This window comes from Macrobrachium rosenbergii, chromosome 55, assembly GCF_040412425.1.
Source record: "Macrobrachium rosenbergii isolate ZJJX-2024 chromosome 55, ASM4041242v1, whole genome shotgun sequence".
Lineage (NCBI taxonomy): Eukaryota > Metazoa > Arthropoda > Malacostraca > Decapoda > Palaemonidae > Macrobrachium > Macrobrachium rosenbergii.
The window spans coordinates 49,736,369-49,759,466 of record NC_089795.1 but is presented as its reverse complement, the minus strand read 5'-3'; the positions used below and the strand labels follow the sequence as shown (position 1 = coordinate 49,759,466).

Below are 23,098 nucleotides of genomic sequence, written 5' to 3'. Positions count from 1 at the left end.
TTGTTCATTCAATTTCATTAGATATACATCCATCTCTCGTAACGTCTTGTAACATTAAAGATTAGTTGTTTTTCGCAAGCTGATGTTTTTCACGTCGTGGCGAATAAAATCATTACGTGCCATTTGCAAACAGTCGTAGCTTTTTTTTTTTTTACTCATTTGTATTTACTGTATATATTATAATAATAATAAGAAAAGTTTGCTTCTATAATTAAAGGAACCACGACAATAATCGATAAACTCTGCGGGATTTCATCTCCACGTTTCACATGACTTGGCCTTCAATTGCCACTCTTCATCGTATTATTCTTCTAGTTTAAGTTTGCCTTATGCCAGCACTGGCCTTAGCTCTTAGTCATCTTCTTATTTTTCTAGTTTAAGCTGGCCTTATGCTAGCACGCGCCTTTGCTTCTGGGCAGCCCGTAACTGAAATAGTGCCTGTCTGAGATCATTTTGCAGGAAAGCTAACGATGGATAAGTAAGATTAATAGTTCTTATTCTTCTAGGTTAAGCTGGCTTATGCCAGCACAGGCTTTAGCTCTAGGACAGGTCGTAACTGAAAGGGTACCTGTAGGAGATAATTTGGATAATGATGGATAAGTAAGGCTAATAACAACATTTTGGATTGGAAACGCCTGCTCAAGCTCATAGGCCTAGTCTATGAAACTTGACCGTCAGGAGTTTGGCAGGAAAATTAAGGAATTATATGTAATGCTAATAAAATTTTGGATTTGAAACGCCTGCTCATAGGCCTAGTCTAGGAAACCTACCCCTCAGGAGCCACTCCCCGTCAGAGCACTCTCTCCCTCGTCGGGAAATCCCTCAGCTCGACGTGCCTGAGCTGACAGCCGCATCGGTTCTCCTTGTGCCTCCGCGCGGCCGAAGTGAGGGGTGCCTCACTCCCGCCGCCGTCCAGACATCAGAGGAACAGCACGAAGCACACGCAGAAGAGGATGAAGACGAAGAGCACGAGAGAGAGCACGATGAGGAAAATGGTGATGGGCACCATGACCATTCTAGTCGTCTCCGTGTAGACGACGATACCCAGCAGGGCACAGAAATAGACGATGTAGAAGAAGGCGCTCGTGCTCCTCGACCAGCTCTTCGACGCGACGGACGCCTCGTTCAGGAGGACGACGATGCCTTCCTCGTCAGGAGGCACCGCTAGGAGCTGCGCAGCAGTTCTCCTGGGTAGGATTCCCGACGGAGATCTCTCCGCCAGTCGCTGGCTTTCGGTTGCGGCGACGATGACGTCTGGACCTCCTCCTTCTACGCCTCCTACGCCTCCTCCTCCTCCCTCCCCCGCTAAGGGAAGAAGCCTCTCCTGCGAGACGTCGAAGTACTCGACCCCTTGAAGTCCTGCCAGGACCCCCGTCGAGTCTAACCTTGATCCATGTTTCTCCTTGGCGAGGGGTGTCACGAGAGGTGCTGTATCCTGTAGCAGATGGTATCTTCCCAGATCAGAAGGTACTTCGGTGCTCTGTGCTGATTCCCAGGTGGTAGTAGTGATAGGATGCCACAGCTGGCGCTGGGCAGTGGAGGCAGGGAGGGCAGCCTTAAGCATCCAAACGCCGAAGGTCATTCATGATCGATGTTTCACTAGACCTATTCTATGAATGATTATCGTCGGCCGCTTTCTTCTTTCTCTTATTTATTACAAAATAGAGGTATAACTAATTTGGAGAGGCCCTTATTGATGTTTCACTAGACCTATTCTGTGAATAATTATCGTCTGCCACTTTCTTCTTTCTCTTATTTATTTATTAAATAATAGAGGTGCAACTAATTGACAGACGCCCTTTTTCCCCTCCTCCTAGTTCCGTTTTTCGTAGGGCTTCCGTAGGATATTGAAGATCGCGAGGGGCAAATGCCTGCCGTCATTTTGCGAGAGGAATCTCATGACACGAGAGATATCTTAACTGGTGGTCCGTTTGTGTGCTGACTTTGGGGCATCAGAGATATGATGCAATGTACCACCTGCTCAGTGAGTCTCTCTCTCTCTCTCTCTCTCTCTCTCTCTCTCTCTCTCTCTCTCAAAGGGTCCGGCTGAGACAAAGGTCCATGAAAACGATAAGGAAGGAATTAGGAAGAGCGCCTCCTGCTCCCTTGGTTTTCTTATCTGGTTAGGTCATGGCTGGTCCGATAACTCCGTCTCTCTCTCTCTCTCTCTCTCTCTCTCTCTCTCTCCTACCTAGTCCCAGTATGTTTTCTTTACCTCGTTTTCTCTTGATCTCCCTTTCTCTATCTATCTGTTTAGCAAAACCAATAGATATATCTATCTTTCTCTTTGGGAATTCTATTAACCCTCTCTCTCTCTCTCTCTCTCTCTCTCTCTCTCTCTCTCTCTCTCTCTCTCGCTGGTAGTTCCAATAGCTATTTCTCTCTCTCTCTCTCTCTCTCTCTCTCTCTCTCTCTCTCTCTCTCTCTCTCTCTCTGTAACCTCACACGTCCTTTGCCCCTAAATTGAAACCGTTTAGCCCTCTGACGCGTTTAATTTGAAAAACCCTGAAACACTGCCTTTGAAACAACGTTCTCTCAGAATGTTCCTTTTTCTGCGCCCTGTTGTTGAGTGTCATTGATGTTCGAATCCTTTGCCGGGTCTATATCACACTAATTGTATTGTAGATCTGTCAAAGTAAATATATTCAGATTTTTCGGGGATATTTTGTCATGCTCATTTAGCCACCAAAAGATATGACTATAAATTCATTTTCTTTCCATTTTCAAGTTCTTCCTGTTGGGAAATTAAAATGGTTAATGACCAATTTTTAGTTCAAACTAACGTAAGTGGTTGTCAGAATGTCAGTTATCGGACATAATGGCGTTATTTGAGAATGATGTTGATTGATAGAAGGCAGAAACAAAAAGAATAATAAAGTTTAGGGCAATAAAGAGTACAGTAGGTAGAGGGTTACAGTGTATTCTTGAAATAAATGTCTTGCAGTGTTTCGTCCATCATACCTTTCACAGCACACGAGTGTGAAGTGTTAAAGGAAAAGAAAATTATTCCTATGATAAAATAACAAAACGATTAATAGAGATATGCAATAATAAATAAATTAATAATAAATTAATGTCATTTCTTGACCATTTAGAATATGATGAAAAGAAGTTTATTTAGAAAGTACGCGTATAATTATGATTAAATTTTTTTTTTTTATTTCATGGTTCTCGTTCTCTTCTGACATTCTTCGATTCTAAAGCTGCCAGTACTCTAAAGATACACCGTGGGAACTTGGGAATGCAATGGTTCAACCAGTGCGGAATTCTTTGCCTTCCTCTGTGTTTCCAAAACAGTTTAACCTGCATCTTTTCTTAAGAGCACTCATGCCCTTCTCGGTGCCAGTACCGTAAAAAAAAAATCGACTCTTATCACAGGCTTCTACAGAATTCACTTTGTTTGCTGAAAGTGTTTTATTATACATTATGAATGTGTAACTGAATGTAAATAATATTTTCGATTATATGATGTTTTTCTACACAAATCGCTGGTATCTAATTTTGAATCTAAAAAACTGAATATTGCAAAAACAATTCTTAATAGCTAGGTTATAAATATATATAAATTATATATATATATATATATATATATATATATATATATATATATATATATATATATATATATATATATATAAGATTTTTCATTTAAAACCTGTAACTTTTTTATACTCACAACAATTAAGCCACAAATATCACTTATTGTGTGTGTGTGTCCGTGTATGTGTGCGCGTATATATGTAGAAGGGTGTTGGGGGGGAGGCAGATAAGCAAATCGTGCAAAATAAGAGGAAATGATAGAAACTTAGATGAAAAGGCTTAAATCATTTATCACAAAGTGTCTTCCCTGTGAAAAGATTTAAAGGGAAGTGTGGATTCACATGCAATACTCATAGACACCAGTTTTATACACAATAAATATTTATTTGTCATTTCTCTTCTATATATTCTGACTAATTTAAATGAGGCAGGGTTTTGATCTTAGTTTTATGTTTAATACTACTCTCCAGCTAATTTCTATCCAGTATATATATATATATATATATATATATATATATATAGATATATATATATATATATATATATATATATATATACATACATATATATATATATATATATAGTTAGGGAGAAGGAGAATATTTCCTTTCAATGTATGTTTATATAAATTAAAAAGACAACAGAATTAAAATAGACTCAGATTTTAAAACGAGAAAAAAAGAAATTTTACATAAAAGTATAAAAATACATAACAGAAAGAAGAATGAATACAAATAGTGCTGAAGGCAAATAGTGATTATCTGTTTTATCCAACGGAAACTCAACAGATATATATATATATATAACAGTTGTTTAATAAAAGAGATTCTAGTATTGACAGTTGGTGGTCATCGAGCTTTGCCTATTATTTTGAAATCCTTGTAATTGATATATATTTGCATACATGAAAATTGGGGTTTGATAATTTAGCACCCCATCGGTAACTTACGCCACGATGAGAGTCATCAACAACATACGAGTATACATACATATATAACATATATATAGGTCATATATATATATATATATATTTGTTTATTATCTGTCGTATCTTCGACAGCCGGTAAATGTTTATACTGGTCGATAAATCTTTGGTAAAAATATTTATCGTAGATAAGAGGGACAAAGGTAGTTTAGGTACTGTTGGTATTCTGAATATATTGAAAGTACATTGAAAGGAAATACAAGGAATTCTCCTTTAACTCATGCTGTTCATCAGGTTTAAAGCAACTGTTTTCGACTTTGATAAATATATATATATATATATATATATATATATATATATATATATATATATATTAGCTGACCAACCTGACGCTGCCCAGAAAAACTCTGAATGAATGACATCTCGATAATCTCTCTCTCTCTCTCTCTCTCTCTCTCTCTCTCTCTCCCTCCCTAACACCCCCTCTTCTCTCTCTTCTTTTCCTCTCACTCTCTTTCTCACTCTCCCAACACACCCATTCACTATTATAGAATTCAGTAACCTAAGGCCGTGTATTCATGATTAGATATACCTGTCATTTCTTTTGTCAGTTCATCGAAACTGCCATTAAAACTTACATGTAGACAACAGTTTGTGGGCGGAGACAGTCCACCACCAGAACGGATGAACTGATGTTATTACCTAAATATCTTCCGACCGACTGACAGGTCATTGCATATGTGAACAGGTTAGTGCCAATTTCGTGACAATTAGCCCCCTGTATTTCATGTGGGAAGCATCTCAGACACTCTGATCAGAATATAAATAGATTATGTGTAGGATAATTCATTTCACTGTTAGACCCTTCAACGCTATTTGTAGGCCATTATAAATCCACATCATATAATCAAAATCTAAAACAATATTACCATGCGATACAGACAGTTTGGTATAAGCCTAGGCCAACGATGTCTTTTTATGATACGTGTTACTATAATGAAAGTAAACTTCACTGTCCAATTCATAAAAAACTGAACCAACCCATCATTTCTAACATAAACTCATTCATTAATATTGTATGAGAATAGGCGTCGTTTTTTAATAAGAAATATTTAGTCTATACTCTTTTATGCATTTTTACTTCATTCCTATTAATAAGTGAATTGCTGCAAAAGTTAGCTTTCCACCCCTTCATCATATTAAGAAAAAAGTGGCAAAACACTATACAGCTAACTTCGACTTGTGATACGTATTTTTTATATTGGTTTCAACATAACATAATAAATTAACGCTCATTATCTTTACAATGACATCAAATTCCTTACCGTAGAATTGTGTATAAAGTTACACGTACAGCATCTATGAACTTGGTCAATTCATACGTAATCATGAATCAAACAAAATCTTTCCTTTCTTGGAGGAATGTTAGGCAATCGGTTATATATTATTTTGAATTAATACACATTGATAAAAGATAGAAATTAATATATATCATTCTAATATATAACCATAAACAATAATTGCATTTTCCTACATGATGGGAATACTATTCCTTACTGTGTATGATTACATCAGCAAAGGGTATGAATTGATGTGTTGTGTAAACTGTGAGCACTTCGAAGTGCAGTAGTTGCCATTTCTTAATTTAATCCCTATTTGCCTTTAATACATTTTCCCTCCAAGTGCCTCTCGGAAAAGATTTCCAAATGTAATGATCTACATTCCTGTAAAGTTTGAATCTGGAATTATCAGTCATTATCTTCCAGGTAATCAGTACCAAGCAACGTGAAAAGAAACTTATCTTCCGTATACAGTGAAGTTATTTGCCAGTTCGCACGATAATTAATTCCAACTGCTGGAGTGCCCAAGGTAATATTTCGATTATTCCAGCACAGCCAACAACACGTTGTTCTTCCTACACAATGTTGGTGATCATGTAATAAATGACGTAGGATCATGTGTGGGACCATTTTAACACCATATGCAAAAAGCGAAAACTTATCTACTTTTTATATCATACAACATCTTCTACCATATGTATGAATGGGCAGGGCAAATGACTTGTGATTATCGTTTTCACATGATGAAGTGGTTGCCAGATGTCGCGTATGTGAAATTAATAGCTATTTTTCGATATATATTCCTTTCATGGGTGCTTGCTCTGCAAAGAAGTAGGTATTAGAATTATGGAATCATTTGAGGTATAATAATATATCATCTCAACTTATATGCTATATGTGAGAGAGACAGAGCAAGAGTTTGGTGCTGGTTTCTGCTGGCTGAAATCGTTGCATTAAGCCACTACTACGCATGCGCAGACTTAGCTTTGCTTACTATGGAAAGAAATTATCAATTTACCTTTTAAATGTAGATTTTATCGAGGTAATAAACAATTATATTAATTACTATAATAAATTATGATCAAAATTCATGTAGATTTTGATAAAAAATTGGTTGTACACAAGATTTATTGCTGTAGGTTAATCATACTTCTGGCAGCGCCAGAAGAAAAGGTGAAGCGTCAGGTGAAAAATGAGAATCAACCCAGAAAACTGAAGTAGAAGATGACGTAAAAACGAAAATTTCACTTGTTTTTTTCTGTGTTTGTATGTCTGTCACGGGGTAGGGGTTTGATTTGGAGTTAAAAACCTTTCTGGGATGACAGAGGCTGTGTACAAAATTTTGTCTGGGTCTGTTAAGCGGTTTGGATTATTATAGTGGACAAACAAATACACACACACACACACATATATATATGTGTGTATATACATATAAATACATACATATATACATGCATACATAAAAATATATATATATATATATATATATATATATATATATATATATATATATATATATATATATATATATATATATAAACATGCATTCACGGGTTCAGTACAGTCAATGATAAAGGGCACCGAATGATGTATATGCTGCCATTCCTAATCAGTTCAAAACTGAAATCGGTTCGTAAAAAGAACTTTGGCATTTTCTGTCCAATCGAATTTTGTATACAGTTCTTGCGACGTAGAATCAAGATTATTTTAAAGTATATTAATATCAATTCACAATGTTACGCAAACGTTCCAGAAAAAATATACCGTTAAAAAAAGTTACTTTAATACTTATCTCTTCTCGTTCGTGCCATAGGAAATACGGAAGGAAGAGGTTACTTAATCAGAAAAGAAAAATTAACAAATAAATGAATAGATAAATAGATAAAAATATAAACAGATTAGTAAAATAAAAGGTGAATCGTTTTAGGGTATTATTATTATTATTATTATTATTATTATTATTATTATTATTATTATTATTATTATTATTCAGAAAAAGAAAAACACCTGCTCATTCAGAACAAGTCCACAGGGGCCATTGACTAGAAATTCGTGCTTCCAAAGAATGTACTGTTCATTTGAAATACGTTACAGAAAATAACTGGAAGTATAGAAAGAAGTGATCACTTATTAGAAAAGAAAAATGAATAAATGAATAGATAAATAGATGAAATTATAAATAAATTAGTAAAATACAAGTGAGCAATAAACTGGGTGCTTTTATTATTGGCGATTTTGTTTCAAAGCTGTAACCGCGCGTGATCGTCAGGTGGATGCCGCGCCGAGCGTGAAAATTCACGCGCGTCTTCTGATTCTGACGCGCGTTCTTTGGCTACCCGGAGCCAGAGTTCGGCTACGGATGCCATTAAGATGCCAGACAGCGCCGCGAGAGTAAAGCGCTGATGAGTTAAACGTTTATAATTCGGTTGCAGTTTAGAGGAACGAGAATTTAATCCCGGGTAAAGTTAGATGTCATATGATTTTATGATACGTAGCGCCGTGTATCTTAATTAGTTCGGCTGGGCGTCTGTCTGTTACCAGGAAATATCTCTCTAGGAAGTAGAAGGTTTTAACTTTCGGTTTTTTTTTTTTTGAGGGGGGATATTTCTTGTGTAATTGATGAGTCTTCAGTTTTTTTTTTTTTTTTTTTGTGCTTTCGTTTCGTTAGTTAGGGTGGAATGTGAAGCCAAGGAGGTGGATGTCATGAGGTATTTAGTTTGGTTATAAATTCTGGTTTGTGTGTATATTATGTATATGTATATGTATATGTATGTATATGTATATATATATATATATATATATATATATATATATATATATATATATATATATATATATATATATATATATACATATATATATATTTACAGACAAACACACATATGTATCCATATATGTATGTATATACTGTATATATGTGTATGTATAGAGAGAAAGAGAGAGAGAGAGAGATCGCAGTATTAAGCCACAAATATCACTCACTATCTAATTGACGATACCTTGGGAATAACTTACACCCAACGGGAGTTACATAAATGCGTCTGTCCCTGCCAGGATTCAAACCTACTTTTTTGGTGTAAAAACAGTGACAAACTATCTGCATGACCTATTCGCCTATGAAGGTTCGAATCCTTCCCGGGGCAGAGGCACTTATCAACAATAATTCCTCTTGGGTATAAGCTATTCTCAAGGTATGGTGAAATCAGTAATAAGCTATATTTTTGGCTTAATTTTTGTGAGTATCAAAAATTCACATGTGCTTTAGTGACAAAATCTCATATAATATATATATATATATATATATATATATATATATATATATATATATATATATATATATATATATATATATATTATAAAAGTGAATGTTTGTATATTTGTTTGGACACTATGGAAATCCTAACCGCTTGACAGACCCAAACAAAATTTTGCACACGGCCTCTATGTCACCCCAGAAAGGTTTATAACTCAGAATCAAACACCTACCCTGTGGCAGACAAGCACAGACAAAACAAATTAAATTTTCGTTCTTACATCACATTTTCCTTCAGTGCTTTACGGGTTAATTCTCATTTTTCACCTGATGCTCCATATTTTCTTCCAGGCACTGTTAGACGTATGATTAACCTTCAACAATAAATCCAAATACCCAATAACATAAATTTTTTGTCAGAATTTACGTGAATTATGATCATAATTTATGAGAATTATTAATATAATTGTTTATTACCGCAATAAAATCAACATTGAAAACCTATATCGGCTTAAATGAGGTTTGGAATTAATTATCGATAACAGAGTGGTGAGCAGCAAGAGACAGCTGACGAAATGGTTGCCAGTTAACTGCATGTACAGGCCTTCCTGAGCCTATCTCAGCATATTATAAATTTGATGGAAGAAGCATCAACTCAAATTCGGTGATTCACAAACTTTTACTTTAAGCGGACACCTGGCAACTACATCAACCAGTGAACAGCAAGACTGGAGGAGTATCTACCAGTCAATTCGCACCTATTGCTGCATTCCTGTCATTTAGGAAAATGAAATGTTTGTTTATGGTTATTTATTAGAATGATATATATATATATATATATATATATATATATATATATATATATATATATATATATATATATATATATATATATCATTTCTATTTTTCATCACTATGCATTTATTCAACCGTTTGCCTTACATTCCTCCTCGAAGGAAATGCTTTTGTTTATGATACTTTATTACGTCATTACCATAGGTACGAATTGACCGTTAGGTACTCACCAAAACCTGCTTTATACGGGTTGATATAATTGCCGTACGAACATGCATATTGGTAATTTTTTGCTATCGTTCCGTATAACCTTACACTAAATGCTACGTTCATAAATCTGATGTCATTGTAAAGTTAATGAGTTGTAATTCATTATGCTATGTTAAAAACGTCCCTAAAACCAATATAAAGTATACGTATCACGAGTTCAAGTTAGCCCTATTGGAAAATGTTTTACAACTTTTTCCTTAATTCACAAAAAATCGCTAAACAGAGACACCTAATTTTTTTTATTCAGCACAAAAATAAAATAAATTGCCTTTCTTTTGACATATAGTTCATTACTATTTGTGTAAGGCATGATATGACAAAGGTCAGTGAAATAAAGGCAAAATGCATGAACTACTAGTAGTTGTAGGTTATAGGTAAGTGACACCTGTCGGTAACTATTTTTCAAAAAATCACAAAAAATAGGTACACAGAAATATCTAATTTTCATTTACACGATGAGAAAATTCAATACTTTTCGTTTCCAATAAATTCCGTTGACTGATGAGGGGGTGGAAGACGGGCTGCTGTACCAATAATAGGAAAGAGGCATAAAGGTGTGAGCGAGTATAGTCTAAATATTTCTAATTAAAAAAAAAAAGACATATATTCTTATACAGTCTTAATGAATGAGTTCAAATTAGAACCTGGGAGAGAGAGAGAGAGAGAGAGAGAGAGAGAAGAGGGGGTGTTAGGGAAAGAAGGAGGGAGAGGGAGAGAGAGACAGTTTATTGGTGGTTATTCAGGGTTTTCCCGGGCAGCGCCGGGTTGGTCAGCTAGTATATATATATATATATATATATATATATATATATATATATATATATATATATATATATATATATATATATATATATATATATATATATATATATATATATATATATATATATATATATATATATATATATATATATATATATATATATATATATATATATATATATATATATATATATATATATATATATATATATATATATATATATATATATATATATTATATTATATATCTACATATATATACATGTAATTTTATTATTAACAATATTTTGCCATTATTCTATTTTTTAGATTTAAAATTAGATACTAGCGACTTTTGTACAAAAAGAAAATATTATTGAATGTAATATGAAGACAATATTTGGAATTACCTTCAATTAAATTGCGTATAAATTGTTTCTGCTGAATAAAAAAAATTGCATAAAATTTTCTGCGGTGAATTCTGAAATTACATTTAGAAATTGTCCACAGGTTCATGATATCGTTTATACGAAATCAGGAACGATTCAATTAAAAACAGAATTTTAGCAGTGAATTACTTATGCATTTTATTTGTTTTTACACCAAAAATTGCAAAAACTTCATGTTTCCAATAGTCAGTTCCCACTAAATCTATAGCAATTTTATAATCGTTCTTTAGCCATATCGAAAAAAGATCCTTCTTAAATTCCTATAGTCAGCTTCTACTAAATCTATCACATTTTCATAACCTTTCTTTTGTCATATATACGGAAAAAGGAGAAATCTTTTATATTCCTTTGATAACTATCTACTAAATCTATTTCATATATATAACCTTTCTTTTGACTAATATAATAAAAAAGGAGAAATCTCTTTTAAATTCCTATAGTCGTTTCTGCTAAATCTATTGCATTTTCATAACCTTTCTTTAAACATATGTCCGAAAAAGATGACAATTCTTTTACATTCCTATAGTCAGTTTCTACTAAATCTGCTGCATTTATGTAACCTTTCTTTTGCCATATATAAGAAAAAAGAAGATATCACTTTTACATTCTACGTCTTGTAGTAATGGACATTATGTGGAAATCGCATTGATCTGGACCTACAGGATGTTTACACATCCCGAGCGGAAACGAGAGTTCTCTCTCTCTCTCTCTCTCTCTCTCTCTCTCTCTTTTCTTGAAATCTTGATTTTTTATTTATCCATTTTTTAAGTTTCTCTTCAGGATTCATGCAGTCTCTCTCTCTCTCTCTCTCTCTCTCTCTCTCTCTCTCTCTCTCTCTCTCTCTCTCTCTCTCTCTCTTCTCTCTCTCTTGAAATCTTAATTTTTTATTTATCCATTTTGTAAGATTCACTTCAGGATTCCTGCAATCTCTCTCTCTCTCTCTCTCTCTCTCTCTCTCATTGACAATCTTTGTTCTTTCATAAGACTACTCATATTTATGTAAATAATAATCGCTAAGACAGCTTGTGTCTTTTTATGATAATAATAATAATAATAATAATAATAATAATTAATTATTATTATTATTATTATTATTATTATTTATTATTATTATTATTATTATTATTATTATTATTATTATTATCTTTTTGTAGTTTTCTTGTCAAAACTGGTAAAACGTAATAATTTTGATAAATGTTATTGAAACCTATCATCTGTATACCTTAAGATTTTGACTTCAGTTCATTTCAGTGATTGTAACCTCTCAGTAATACTTATCTCATATTCTTTATATATTTCTTAGTAATTTTTATATTTATTTTTACTCATTCTTAGAGATTGTTGGAAATAATTTTAAGGATAATTTATACCAAAGTTTCATTATTTACATATATTATTTACACAGACAATATACTACAATAGGCTGATTTCTCAAAGTCTCGAGAGCACTAAGCACTAAAGCACTCTTGCAATCTGTTTGGCAATGATGCAAAATCTACTTCAAAATGCAAAATAAAAATAAAAACACAAAAAGCTACATGATCTAAATATGCATCTGGCAAGCCAACCTAAAATAGAGAGAAGGAGATGACACATGTTTGAAGTAATGTCTACATGACAATATCACAGCATTAGCTAAAAATATCTTCTGCATTTTAGATATATCATAACATGTATCTAGAACTATTTTCTCTATATCAGAATCTATTCACTGCTTTTGTAACAATATCACAATATTAGCTAAGATTATCTTCTATATTTTAGATATATTACAGAATATATCTATGACTCTTTTCTCTATATCAGCATCTACTCGTTACTTTCATAATTCTTGAATAATAATAATAATAATAATAATAATAATAATAATAATAATAATAATAATAATAATAATAATAATAATAATGATAATTTCCTTTGAGAATTCTCTAACTTAGAGTGATACGAAACTAATTCTGTGATATTGTCCTGTTTTGACAGTGGTTGTTATACATCGAATATATAATATTTATATATATACACACGTCTGTCTGTATGTTCAGACGTTGATACGCACAGTTCAGTGTATGCATCTACGTGTTGTGAATGAATTATGTACAAGTATTTGTGTGGTTTCCCATTTATATATATATATATATATATATATATATATATATATATATATATATATATATATATATATATATATTTATTATATATATATATATATTATTTATACATATATATATATTATGTATATATAGATGTATAATATACATACACATATTTACATTAATATATATACATTTATGTGTGTGTTTGTGTTTGTGTGTGTGTGTTTGTGACCTTGCACATGCGTATTCTATCTGTACGTGTTTTAAGATGCAATATATACAGTATGTATGTATGGATGAACATTCACATAAACTCACACATTACTTACAATTGTTTAATTTCTAAAATAGTTTTGCTACGGAGCCATTTTTCAAAATAGAACATCCAAATTTAAAAACAAAATAATGTGTTAAAATTGAAAATATTATAGACGGTTCTTTGAGGAGTTAGTAGCTATACATTAAATTGACATCTTTTTTGCTTTGTATGTTGTTCGTATTTCCAAACTCCTGTTAAATTCATTTTTAATTTTTTTTTTTTTGTTGACTTAACTTGAAAACCTTGGCCAGCAAATTTGTACCGAGATTTTACAGTCACCCTTCGTCAGACTGTTTATTTGAATGTCTGTTAAATATCTCAAAAGCCTCTGAACGAATTTGAATGAAATTTTGTGGAGGGTAAGGTTATAGTCCAAGGAAGGCCTGACTAAATTTTAGAGATGGATCTGAATACTGATACGAATCTAGATTATCTTTTGATTTTTTTCTTGCTGTTGACGAGAGAATGCGCTCTCCTTTTTTTCACTAAATTATTTTCCACTTTCAGTGAATCGGTAATATTATTCACGCTTCACAAAAAACCATTTCATAGGAAACAAAAACACATCTAAATAAAAAAAAAGTTTAAAAAAACTAAGAAAATATAGAATTATTTGAAAAAAAACCGCTTACAAAATCATTTTTTTTTATTCAGACAAGAAAATATGGAATTACTTGAAACAAACTCTTACAGAAAAAAAAAACTATTTTATTCAGACGAGAAAATATAAAATTATTTGAAAGGTCTGCTGGTATACTAAGTGTGTGTATTCATCTGGATTTAGTTAACATGCAAATAATGCGAACGGGTTTCCGTTAACTTGACGGAGCGAATGAACGCGGTAGAGGTGGCCTTGGTAACAAAGATTCAGTCGAAATGTAATGCTATTATTATTATTATTATTATTATTATTATTATTATTATTATTATTATTATTGCAGTCGTCATTGGTTCAGTGGTTGTAAAAAAGAATTCCTTCTTTTGAAAATATCATTTCCTTTTATAGATTTTTTTAAAGTAAATTCATGCAAGTTATAAGTTATTAAGACATTAACTTATAACTTGCCCAACTTTTGTAATGCATCTTATTCACAGTAGATTTTGACAATAAATTCGTTGTTTATTTTTGCATTACTATCAATCTATTTTCTGTGCTCGAATCTTATATTGATTAAATGTATATATATATATATATATATATATATATATATATATATATATATATATATATATATATATGTATGTATATATATGTATATATAATATTATATATATATATATATATATATATATATATGTATGTATGTATATATAAACTGTATATAGTATATATATATAATATATGCATATATAAATATATATATATGTATATATATTCATATAAATATATGCATATATACATATATACACATATACATATATATAATTCTCTATACATTTTCACCTATCAGAGTCTTTCATAATTACATTTTAACAGATCTCATTAAAAAAAAAAAAAACTCTCAGCTTCGCCATCGTTAAACAAGCAGGCATGAAAAAATTACCTTATTTTTTGCTAAAAGTTCGTAAAAAAAAGACCCTCATTACGAGAACATAGATGCAATGATATATTTGTTTTTGCTTTTATTGTTCGTTTACTTTTTTGTGCTTTTGTGCTTTTATTTCGCATTTTTGCTTCTATTTGTTGTAACGTCCAATACATTCAGAGCACTGTTAAAATTTACCAGGAAGATAGACAGACAGACAGACAGACAGACATATAGATATATAGATAGGCTTATATACAGATAGATAGAGAGATGGACAGACTAACAGTTAGATAGATAGATAGACTGATAGATAGAGATAGATAGATAGATAGGCTTACATATAGATAGACAGAGAGATAGACAGACTAACAGTTAGATAGGTAGATAGATAGATAGACTGATAGATTGATAGATAGATAGGTAGACAGATAGACAGATAGATAGATAGACCAACAGATAGATAGACTAACAGTTAGTGACAGTTAGATAGATAGTTAGATAGGTGGATAGGTAGAGAGATAGGTAGATAGACTAACAGAGAGATACACAGAGAGACAGATATAGATATGTGCGTGCACAGATGACTCTGTGGGTCCAGTGGTTACCAGCTTCACTTCCTTAAGCAAGATTCCCGAGTTCGATCCCAGGACGGGGCTAGAACGATTGAAGGCCCGTTTTGTGAAAGAAATCTGGTGTGCCTCTGCTGACTTAAAAGCAGTGAGGTATGTATCTGGTCATCAGTTAATTGTGGTGGGTCGCAACCTCATCCCAAAGCTGAATATATAACGTACATACATATATATACTCTATACACACACACACACATATATATATATACTGTATATATAGTAGTATATATATATATATATATATATATATATATATATATATATATATATATATATATATATATATATATATATATATTCATATATATATACTGTATATATATATTATTTATACTTATACACACACACACACACATATATATATACACATATATGTGTGTGTGCATGTGTGGGTGGGTGTATTACATTTGAATGTTCACTTGATGCTTTTATTTTCAATAACCTTAAATTTCAAAGACTTCGAGAGTCTCAAAATAAACTTAAGCCAAGACTGAAAAAAACTTTCATAAACTTTTATTCGAACATCGATGACAACATTATTAATATTATTATTATTATTAGAAATTTAAGTTTCTGGCTCTTGATAATTATTGACATCTGCATTATTCTAGTTATTCCGAGACTGAATCTTGTTAATAGACTATGCGAGATTGTTAAAACATCTTAGCAATCTCATATAGTCTATTAACAAGAGTTCATCTTGTTAATAAACCATGTGAGACTGTTAAAGCTCCTTAAAAATCTTATATAGTCTATAGCAAGATGGTATCTTGTTAATAGACTATGAGAGCTTGTTACAATATCTTAACAATTTCATATAGTCTATAACAAGATTGAAGCTTGTTAATAGACGATGTGAGATTGCTAGAACATCTAAGCAATCTCATATAGTCTATTAACAAGACTAATCTTGTTAATAGATTATGTTAGATTGTTATAGACATCTTAAAAATCTTATATAGTCTATAGCAAGAGTACATCTTGTTAATAAAATATATGAGATTGTTAAAACATCTTATCAATCTCATATAGTCTATTAACAAGGCTAATCTTGTTAATAGATTATGTGAAATTGTTAAGACACGTTAATACATCTTAACAATCTCGTATAGTTCCTTAACAGACTTGGAGAGATTGGTTAAGACATCTTAACAGTCTCATACATTCTGTAAACAAGATTGTATGTTGTTTTTGTCTTTTAATAACTTCACAACATCGTCCTAGAACTTGAACAACGCCACAACATCGACACTCATTTTTATCCTGTTATCGAAGCCTGCATTAAATCATCTCACCAGCAGTATTTTAGCCCCCCAACAGATTATGTACATTTGCTTGCATTAGTCTTTATTATCCTTGAAAGTTATCTTTATGATAAGAAATCTCAACTGCAGGGAAAATTATGCTCTGGCTAAATCGCATCGGGAACACAGAGGAAGGGGGGTATTTCCCAATCTAGGATGTTTTAGGATGTTTCTTTTGTATCTGTCAATTTTGTTCTTCATTTCAGTGGGTCTGGGATTTGCCCTGATTTGATACCACCCAAAAAAAAAGTCTTCGTACGTATCACTCACCCAGTCACGTTAATATTTAGAAAATATACACAAGGTTGTGGTTCATAATTATCAAATATACGTAAGGTTGTGATTTATAATTATCAAATATACGTAAGGTCGTGGTTCATAATTATCAAATATACGTAAGATTGTGGTTCATATTAAACAAATGTACGTAAGGTTGTGGATCATATTCAGCAAATATATGTAAGGTTGTGGTTCACAATTAGTAAATATACGTAAGCTTGTAGTTCATAATTAGGAAATATACCTAAGGTTGTAGTTCATAATTAGTAAATATACGTAAGCTTACAGGAGATAATATAATATGTATTCCTTTCTGTAGCATCTACTTTTCAATCCCTTTAGAAACTGGAACCAAACAACTTTTAAAGAGACTGTAATTACTCACTCCTAGTAAATGTTTGTGTCTTGGTGATGTTTTCGTTAAATTTCTTGTGATGTGGAAGTTAGTGATGGAATATATAAGTTTAAGGGTTCTGGAAAGATGACTGTTTGGAAAAAATCAGTGAAAATTATGCAAAAATAGAAAAAAAATAAAAAATAAATAAAGATGGGCACTCGTATCTAAAGACTTCCTGGAAGATAACTGGAAAGAAACACTGATAAAACGAAGGAAAAACTAAATAAGAATTTTTAAACAACGCTCAAAAAAAAGAAACAAAAAACATCGTTTACACTAAGATTCAAGCACACGCAATCCACCGGAAGTCCAAAAATATTATTAGTTCATCCGTGAACGTTTTTTTTTTCCAGAGCGCGAAGGAGACTCGCCGAAGACTTCCTAGCGAAGGACGGAAGCGGCCTGGAAAGCGTACTGGAACGGCCTCTGGAACGGCCCTCTGGAACGTCCTGACGGCAGGAGGAGCGCCAGACTACTGAAGCAACAGCTGAGTATGGAATCTCTCTCTCTCTCTCTCTCTCTCTCTCTCTCTCTCTCTCTCTCTCTCTCTCTCTCTCTCTCTCTCTCTCTTGCGGATGCCGTTTACGGTTCCAGGGTAGATAAAGGTTGTTGGGACGGGTGTTGGCGGGTGGGGGATTTGTTCTTGTGGGGGTGGGAGGGAGCTTCAGTGGGAGTGCCGGGAGATGCTTGGAATGTCTACTGGAATAGAGATAGGAAGAGGAGAAGGAGATAACAGGGGAAAAGGAGAACGGATGACATAAAGATATAATAACAGATGAGATTACAGATTCCAATTGACATGGAAACATAACATTCACATGTCCTGGAAAAAAAGGCAATAAAGAACAGAAGGAGGAGAGGTAAGAAGAATAAGAAAGATAAGTGGGAGAAGTAAGAGAAGAAGAAGAAAAAGAAGTGGGTGAAGTAATAAAAACGGTAAAAAGAGCAGAAAAAGATGAGAATAAAATGATCTTGCTAGAAAAAGTGGCAGATAAATACTTGTGAAATTTGCAAGTACAGTTACGTGAGGACAAATACATTCAAAAGTCGAAATATACTATAAAGTCGTATGATGAAGAAGGAAATATGCAACACATGAACATGTATGTTCAATTTCCTCCAGTGTATTTTAACATAAACCTGTTAATTCGCGCAATCCATATTAAGAGATTCTCATTAATGGAATGCCGTAGGTCACAATTAGAACTGAATAATTGGCTGTAAGTGAGCGTAATAATTAACGCTATCTCTCCACAAGGTATCTCAAAAAATCTATCGAAGGATTTCAATTAAACTTTGCTGAGGGATTAATTTTGGATAAGAATGAACTGACGAGGTGTTGAGATAAATCCGAAGAAAGATTCAGTGTTGTTCTTCTTTATTTTTGTTTTGCGTTTTGTTAGCAGTTTCCACGCTTTTATATATTTATTATTTTCTCTAGGCATATCTATCAGTCTTAAAATCATTATCCAGTGTCTCTTGTTACTCATAATGAATATACCTCACTGTAGAACTAACCATAGGGCTTTGAAAATTGCTCAGCGAGTTTTCAAAGATAATGCAAAAAAAGGAAGATGAATAGGATAGGAGAGAGATAGTAAGGAGATGAGGATAAAACTGGGTGATAAGATAGATAGCAAATAAATGTCAGTGCAATAATCATTTGCAAAATGTTACTTGATACATGTTTTTGCATGTTACGTCTTGTTTCCCTTTGGGGGAGGGGCGGGGTTTCCCCTTTGGAGGACGTGGCTTTAGGAAGGTATTGTCATATATATATATATATATATATATATATATATATATATATATATATATGTGTGTGTGTGTGTGTGTGTGTGTGTGTGTGTGTGTGTGTACAGTAATGAACAATACGTGACGTCATAAGATAAATACTCACCATATTTTACCCGCCTAATCTCATGCCAGTACTTCCGGATCATCTTGGGGTTGTAAGTTTGTTTTCTGCGTAGAGAAAACAAGTCTGGTTATTGATCATGTTGTTGTAAATCAAAATTTAAGACATTCAGTAAGTATTTATGCATGTAATGCACGGTCAGCCTTAATGCATACGTATAATATACTGCCATTAAGAAATTTGGAAAGCGGTCTAAGAATGAAGGTCTTGGCCAACTCCTTAAAAGAAGAAGAAGAAGAAGAAGAAGAAGATGAGAAAATTGTAGGTCTGAAAATACAATTCAGTCAACTCTGGTCCATATTTAACGCCGTCGCGAAATCTAGGTAAAATCGATCAATAGCTTTCCTGAGATATGTACAAAAAGTCGGGAGTCAATTCCTAGCCTTATCACAATCAACAATATCAAAATATCACCTCAAACACTGAAAATGAAACCAAGACAAACAGAAAGTGAGATGGAAGGGAAACTCAGGGATTTGCTGAAGTCATTTAAATACGGTACAACCGATTCTACCTTCTCAGTAACTTTTCCAATCGAAGGTTCTTCCTTTCAAAAGACTGCAAGGTGAGTTTCTGCTAAGTGAAGTGGACTCTGTCTTCAGAAGGTGGTGGACAGGAAAGCGAAATGACAATAAAATTTAGATAAACGAATGATTCTCAGTTAACAACAAATAATTGAAAGTGATTTTTCCTCTGTATACATAATATCTGCAATCTGCAGAGGGTGGTGGGCAGGAAAGCTAAATTAATTATTTTTTATAATAAAATCCATATACACTCATGATTCTCGCTTAACCACAAGTAAATGAAAGTGATTCTTCCTCTGCATAAATAATATCTCCAGCAACCTCCAGAGGGTGATAATTTTTAATAATAATATCAATATAGACACATGATTCTCATTCAAACACAAGTAATGAATAATGAATCTTACTTTATATACAAAACATCTATTAAATTCCAGTAATTAACAATGATTCTAACGTGCCTAAAATACTTGATAGCTATCTCACTTAAGCACTTGAATCCATGAAAATGATCGTTCGTGCGTGTGTTAAGTAATAAGGAATCTCACGTATCACGAGTATCTAATGATAATTCCCACTTTCAGCCACGGCTAAATAATGAGTTTCGCATTCAAGTACTCGGTAAGGCTTTTCTCCTTGCGTATTTAATAATTATTATTGCTTGACGACCTTAATGATGAATTTAACATGCCTCAGATCCTTAGTAATGATTCTCACATAACTCAAGACTTACAGCTATTGTTGGCTCCTAACAATAGCACTTAGTAATGATTCCCACATAACTCAAGACTTGACATAAATTTCATTTAACGACAGCAATGAATAATGATTCTTACATAACATAAAGCTTTTCAATAATTCTCACATAACTTAAGACTTAACATCAGTTTCATTTAACGACAGCAATTAATAATGATTCTCCCATACACCTCAAGATGTCACAGCAATTCCCACTTAACATCACTTAATAATGACATCAATTATTCCCATTCAACAACATCACTTAGATAACGATTTCCGACTGGGGTACTACAAATTAAAACAAGTAATTCCACCCCAAGAATTAAGTAAATTTCCTCACTAACCTCAAATACTTGATGATGGCGATTGCGAAGAGGAAAGCCGAGGACAGAACGAAGAAGAATCCAGTCCAGGCTCCTTCGCTCACTTTGGCGCATCCGTAGCGCCACTGGACCAGCTCCTCCACTGAAGAAAAAAAGAAGAAAAAGATGCTTGCAGGTATTGAGTGGCTGGGTGCTGGGAGAAGAAAAAAAATATTTCAGGGTACTGAATGGCTGGATGCTGCGGTTGGGGGGAGAGAGAGAGGCAGTTTGTGAGTGTGTGAGAGAAAGACTAAGATTGTCAGAGAGAATTTACAGAGAGAAGAGAGAGAGAGAGAGAGAGATAAGGGTGATTCGTGCATGAGAGAGACAGACAGACAGAGGCAGTTTGTGAGTCTGTGAGAGAAAGGCTGAGTTTCTTAAAGAGAATTTGTGCATAGAGAAAGAGACAAGGAGATAGAGAGAGAGCGAGGGAGATAGGGTCATTCGTGCATGAGAGAGGACTTCGAGACAAGGACAGAAACTAGAGATAAGAAATAAAGAGAAAAGACAGAGAGATCGAAAGACTGAGGCTGAATATGAAACTCTAGTATGAAAATGGGCTTCAGATAATAAGCGTAAATGGTTAATTGGCCACTCTGTTTAATGATCACTGAGAGAGAGTGAAGTAGGGAATGATGTAAAGATAAGAGAATGCAATCGAATGGAGTATAAAATTACGGATATTTGCGATAGCACACACACACACACACACACACACACACACATATATATATATATATATATATATATATATATATATATATATATATATATATATATATATATATATATATATATATATATATATATATATATATATATTTAAAATATATATATATATATATATATATATATATATATATTCATAAATATACATATGTATAAATGTGTGTGTTTAACGCAAACATAAATAATCCTCTGCACTTACTCGTGACATTCCTCTGGCTCCGATTGAAGTAGACGAAATAAGTGCTGTCATTGAAAGGAACCAGAATATTGGCCATATCTTCGTCCTCGTCCATTGTGAGATCAGTTCACGAAGCCCTCGAGGATTACTCTCTTCTTCAAGTCTCGAGTATTTTTTGAGGGTTAAGTGGCACTCGACCTGGTTTACTGTATTTTTAAAAAAATTGTTCTTTTTAATTTTTGCTCCCTCTGTTTCTATTTTCCTCTGCTATTTCGAGAAACAGACCAAATAATAGCTCTTTTATTTGAAGCACCAACTACAGTCTTACGTAATATCGAATTACAAAAACTTACAAAACGATTTCAATTTGTGCTAAGTGTAAAGCCTTCATTTTCAATGTTCTGCCGTTTGCGGTTGTTTATATATGAGGTAAAGCCGCTTGCAACTGTTTACATATGTGGTAAAGGCTTAATTTTCAAAGTTCTGCCGTTTGCAACTGTTTACATATGCGGTAAATCTTATTTGTTCTGCCGTTTATATATGTTTGTTACATATGCGGTAAAGACTTAATTTACAATGTTCCGTTGTTTGCAACTGTTTACATATGCGGTAAAGCCTTAGTTTTAAATTCTGTGCCTTATGCAAGTGTTTACATCTGCAGTAAAGCCTTTATTTTCAATGTTTTACCGTTTGCAACTGTTTGCATATGTGGTAAATCCTTAAAATTTCCAGTGTTCTGCCATTTGCAACTGTTTACATATGCAGTAAAGACTTAATTTT

The 23,098-nt window shown here is 33.0% G+C and overlaps 1 protein-coding gene and 1 long non-coding RNA gene across 5 annotated transcripts in view; one reads left to right on the top strand and one right to left on the bottom strand.

The window, feature by feature from the left end:
* LOC136835220 (uncharacterized) overlaps positions 1-18,354 on the top strand; it is a 179,888-nt gene extending 161,534 nt beyond the window's left edge. The window contains exon 6 of the long non-coding RNA XR_010852055.1: positions 18,217-18,354. This is a non-coding gene — a long non-coding RNA (uncharacterized lncRNA). The remainder of the gene's footprint in view (positions 1-18,216) is intronic.
* The window catches only part of Ptp36E (protein tyrosine phosphatase 36E), a 178,726-nt gene extending 156,133 nt beyond the window's left edge, over positions 1-22,593 (bottom strand). For all 4 annotated transcript variants that reach the window (XM_067098472.1, XM_067098468.1, XM_067098471.1 and 1 more), the window contains exons 1-3: positions 22,340-22,593; positions 21,394-21,514; positions 19,764-19,828 (exon numbers count right to left, since the gene is read on the bottom strand). In XM_067098472.1, the coding sequence (XP_066954573.1) occupies positions 19,764-19,828; positions 21,394-21,514; positions 22,340-22,433 (280 nt within the window). In that variant the 5' untranslated portion in view covers positions 22,434-22,593. The remainder of the gene's footprint in view (positions 1-19,763; positions 19,829-21,393; positions 21,515-22,339) is intronic.
* Positions 22,594-23,098: the final 505 nt, after the last annotated feature.